Here is a 5,345-nt window from a genome sequence, read left to right on the forward strand (position 1 = left end):
GTGGGTATTCATTATACGTGGGTGTTCATTATACGTGGAGTATTCATTATACGTGGGTGTTCATTATACGTGGGGTATTCATTATACGTGGGCCGTTTCCCGCACTGAACCAGGTGTGGATTATAATCCAAATGAACAAAACCAAGATGCAGTCCATAGTGGGAGAGACGGCCAACAGCCTGGTTGACCAGACGACCAACAGGGAGGCCTAGGGTTGGAGACCGGGCCGCGGGGCCTATTGATCCCCGGAAACTACGCCCGGTAGTTGAGGTGCCTGATCAAGCCAGCTTATGCTGCAAGTTAAGCATTAACCCCCAGAGAGGTAGGCCAGCATGGTGGTATATGACCTGTAAGGTGGCTCCTGCCTCAAGCTGGGTCGTCGTGGCAGATGAGGTTTTTATCCAAGGTGGTAGTGGAGAGGTGGAGGGGGCGTGGGTTGAAGGGGGCGTGGGTTGAAGGGGGCGTGGGTTGAAGGGGGCGTGGGTTGAAGGGGGCGTGGGTTGAAGGGGGCGTGGGTTGAAGGGGGCGTGGGTTGAAGGGGGCGTGGGTTGAAGGGGGCGTGGGTTGAAGGGGGCGTGGGTTGAAGGGGGCGTGGGTTGAAGGGGGCGTGGGTTGAAGGGGGCGTGGGTTGAAGGGGGCGTGGGTTGAAGGGGGCGTGGGTTGAAGGGGGCGTGGGTTGAAGGGGGCGTGGGTTGAAGGGGGCGTGGGTTGAAGGGGGTGTGGGTTGAAGGGGGCGTGGGTTGAAGGGGGCGTGGGTTGAAGGGGGCGTGGGTTGAAGGGGGCGTGGGTTGAAGGGGGCGTGGGTTGAAGGGGGCGTGAGGGGTAGGTCGTGGTGATGATGGCTTGCGTCTCCATACTCCCCCCCCCCATTTCTAACGTGGCTTTGTAATAATATGGATCACGTCAATTAATAATTCGAACCTGAATTCATGTGGGTAATAGAGACCGCTACTCAGCCAGTCCGTAGCTGGACATCTCATCCACCCCTGGCTACTAAGCCAGGGTGGATGAGGTGGATGTGTGTATAGGTGTGGATGGATGGCTGGAGGAGTGGTGGGGCTCATTACTCCCGTTCCCCCCCCCCCCCCAGGCCACGGGACTGCCAGCTGTCACCTACAAATGTCTCAATTCAGCTTTAAGTGGTACACAGTCTCCTTTCCCGGGATATTGGGTCCGTATCCTACCCATCCTCCACCACCTGCCACACATCCTTCCACCAGCTGCCACATCCTGCCACCCAAGCCCAGCCTGGCAGTACTATTATAACCCCCAGCTGCCCTCCAGTACCTCTGATGAGGCCTCCTCCATCACCCTTCCCCCAGCACCCCGCCACGGAGTCGCCACCAGGGGGCAGTGAAGTGTACTCCCAGACAGCTGCTGGTGCTGGGGAAGGTGGGCGGTGTTCGGACCAAGCGGTGTTCGGACCAAGCGGTGTTCGGATCAAGCGGTGTTGGACCAACCGGTGTCCGGACCAACCGGTGTTCGGATTAAGCGGTGTTCGGATCAAGCGGTGTTCGGACCAACCGGTGTCCGGACCAACCGGTGTTCGGATCAAGCGGTGTTCGGACCAAGCGGTGTTCGGACCAAGTGGTGCAGGGAAGGTGGCCACCTGCCTCCTTGGCCAAGATCAGAGACGTGACTGTCACACCCTCCTGTCCCATTTCCCTTCCCCCGCTCCTCGCCCCGTCAGGGGTCCGTACACGGTCTGGTTCCTGAGTTATAACCCTCGATTTACTAGATGAAAACCCAGCCTCACAGTACATAATTACCAGATAAAATAATGGCCAGGAATCCCTCCCCTACCTCCAATAATTGGAAAAAAGTGTGTATAAAAAAATAATAATAAAATAAAGAACCTTAAAGAGAACAACATAACAATGTTTGGAAGCATCGGCGGGTATATATATATATATGTTACACAGTATTCATCTATAGACGTCCATATATGGTGAAACACATGTGAAGAACCTCTCACACACACACACACACACACACACACACACACACACACACACACACACACACACACTGACAAAGAGTGCTGGGAAGACGGGACACCACGAGCGTAGCTCTCATCCTGTAACTACACTTAGGTAATTACACACACACACACACACACGCTCACTCACTCACTCACTCACTCACTCACTCACTCACTCACTCACTCACTCACAGCTCCCTGACAAGATGAGAACAAGCTTAAGCTTGGCTTAAACTAGCTGCCAACACCCACACATGGTGTCAGCAAGGCGGACAGCCCGCCGGCTTTCATAACCCTCACTGTATTAACCTTTTCTAGACTTTACCCTACATCCTCTACATTCCACCCCTCCCCCCCAAAAAAAAAAACATTAGCCGACTGACGGTGCCTTCTGAACCTGGAGGGCAATGATGTTAGGGTGGGGGAGGTGGTGGGCAGGGTGGGGGAGGTGGTGGGCAGGGTGGGGTAGGTGGTGGGGGAGGTGGTGGGCAGGGTGGGGGGAGGTGGTGGGCAGGGTGGGGGAGGGGTGGGCAGGGTGGGGGGGAGGTGGTGGGCAGGGTGGGGGAAGTGGTGGGCAGGGTGGGGGAGGTGGTGGGCAGGGTGGGGGGAGGTGGTGGGCAGGGTGGGGGAGGTGGTGGGCAGGGTGGGGTAGGTGGTGGGGGAGGTGGTGGGCAGGGTGGGGGGGGGAGGTGGTGGGCAGGGTGGGGGAGGGGTGGGCAGGGTGGGGGGGAGGTGGTGGGCAGGGTGGGGGGAAGTGGTGGGCAGGGTGGGTGGGGGAGGGGTGGGCAGGGTAGAGAGCATGAGGGTGACAGTAAGGAATGGGGCTTGGAAGAGGGAGTTGATGGGAGTTGGGAAAGGAAAGTGGGAGAGTGAAAGGGTGGATCTACCTCTTCCCTCACCCTCCTGTACTCACCTAGATGTGTTTACAGGGTCGAGCATCAGCTCTTAAGCCCCGCCTTTCCACCATTATTAGTTCACTGCTGTGACTCTCTTTATTTGTTACTCATTTTAATCATATTTACATTTAAAACTATATATAGAATTGGAACTATCTATAGAAAGAAAGTCTTTGCAAGACTGTAAAAATACCAATATTATGTAATCTCACAAACCCATTGTACTTTCTTGTAAATAAATTATTATTATTCATTGGCTTCACTCCGGAAGGAGCCGGTCGGCCGAGCGGACAGCACGCTGGACTTGTGATGCTGTGGTCCCGGGTTCGATCCCGGGCACCGGCGAGAAACAATGGGCAGAGTTTTTTCACCCTACGCTCCTGTTAACTAGCAGTAAAATAGGTACCTAAGTGTTAGTCAGCTGTCACGGGCTGCTTCCTGGGGGTGGAGGCCTGGTCGCGGGGACACTAAAAAGCCCCGAAATCATCTCAAGATAACCTCAAGATAGCCAACGGGTGTACCCAGTACGAGACAGTCCTCTTGACAGTCTAATGCCATCTGAGATCGATAATCCCAGACCGTCCACAAGTGGTTGGGCACCATTCCTTCCCACCGTCCCATCCCAAATCCTTATCCTGTCCTCTTCCTAGTGTTAGATAGTCGTAATGGCTTGTCACTTTCCCCTGATAATTTCATTCCTTAAATTTTTACTCCAATATCTTTTTGCTGGTAGGATGGTAGGTAGCCTGCCAGGATGGTAAACAGCCTGCCAGGATGGTAAACAGCCTGCCAGGATGGTAAACAGCCTGCCAGGATGGTAGGCAGGATGGTAGGCAGCCTGCTAGGATGTCAGACAGCCTGTCAGTCAACCTGATTGTGAGCACCCAAGCCCTCCACGCCGCTTCCACTTTAGCCTTTGAAGCACCAAGGGCGTTTAAGCTCCAAGACGGATCTTTCCGTCACAAAGTCTTGCCCGAAACGCATTGCGTAATAGTGGCTTTAGGCATTGTATGTACTAGCTCTATCTATATATCAATCCATTAATGTAACATCACTTGTATGTATGTACCTTACCTGAATAAACATATTTATTTATTTATTTATTTATTTAAAGGAGAGACAGAGAGGCTTGGGAGAGTCGGAGACTGGTAAACTGGGTAAACCAAGAGGATGAGCGGCGAGTATCCACTTGGAGGGCTAGTCCCAAGTTGTAGTTTTCTTCAGGTCTTGGTTGCTGGGTTGAGCGGACGGTGTGTCCACCGGGAGTTGTGGGACAGTGTTAGAAGGTCACTCGTATGGACGGGACGGCCACTCAGGGTGATGGGGGACATTCAGGGTCATGAGAGACATTCAGGGTGATGGGAGACATTCAGGGTGATGGGAGACATTCAGGGTCACGGGAGACATTCAGGGTCACGGGGGGGGGGGGGTAGACACTGAAGGTCATGCATGATAAAAGTCAGTGAAATTTATTATCAAATTATAATTAATGGCTATTTTTTTTTACCTGGTCATATTTGAGAATGTAAATTGTGTGATCGGAAGCGTAAATATATCAGTAATTACAGCGTAATTGTGGAACGCAGTTAAATATATATTTAAGTCTTTTATTTTGTTTTATAAATAATTGTTTACCATCCTAGTTTCTTCTATAAAATCTGGTTAGCTTAGAAAATCGGGCTAGAGCCCTCAAAATATTATTTTAGGCACGAGGATTTGAGCTAACATAGCTCAGTTGATCAACATTAAAAATAACGAAGAGACTATGATCACAACGTACAAGATACATTTGGAAATAAAGTGGGCGGAGAGTTGTAAAGTGTAATGATCTTGAACCAAAGGTGAACCAGAGGTGGTGGAAGCTGCCACCCTTCACAGCTGCAGGAGCACTGTATGAACATCAGAGGTCCGCGGTTGTTCAACGTCCTCCCAGCGACTATAAGAAATATTGCCGGAACAACCGTGGACATCTTCAAGAGAAATCTAGACTGTTTTCTAAAAAGCGTGCCGGACCAACCGGGCTGTGGTGGGTATGTGGGCCTGCGGGCCGCTCCAAGCAACAGCCTGGTGGACCAGACTCTCGCAAGTCAAGTCTGGCCTCGGGCCGGGCTTGGGGAGTAGAAGATCTCCCAGAACCCCATCAACCAGGTATCAAGTGTGTGACTTAGATGAAGAGTCTTGAAGAATAAATGAACCAGGTACACTAGCTATGAGGCGGGGCCCTAGAGCTAGATTTCTCGTCCCGTACAGACAGTTAGGTAAGCACTCAAACTGTGACAGTATGGGTCATCTAGAAATTTCTGAGGAATGAGTGCTCCCGGACGCAGGTTCGAATCCTCGTCACGGCCCTTGTGGAGTTGTTCGAGTGTTGTCATACACTGCTCTTCAGTCATGACTGTCAGAGATGTGCTCAGTGAACGACTGATGCAGCTTTCATTACCACCCTCAAGGGACAAGTATACAAGTGA

General features: G+C 52.1%; 1 protein-coding gene across 1 annotated transcript; it reads right to left on the reverse strand.

Annotated features, from left to right (window-relative positions):
• Nucleotides 1-366: 366 nt before the first annotated feature.
• Nucleotides 367-855, reverse strand: LOC123745918 (uncharacterized). Its single transcript, XM_045727025.2, has one exon. It carries the CDS (start codon nt 853-855, stop codon nt 367-369), a length of 489 nt encoding a protein of 162 aa, XP_045582981.2.
• Nucleotides 856-5,345: the final 4,490 nt, after the last annotated feature.

This window comes from Procambarus clarkii, chromosome 78 (genome assembly GCF_040958095.1).
Source record: "Procambarus clarkii isolate CNS0578487 chromosome 78, FALCON_Pclarkii_2.0, whole genome shotgun sequence".
In the NCBI taxonomy this organism is placed as follows: domain Eukaryota; kingdom Metazoa; phylum Arthropoda; class Malacostraca; order Decapoda; family Cambaridae; genus Procambarus; species Procambarus clarkii.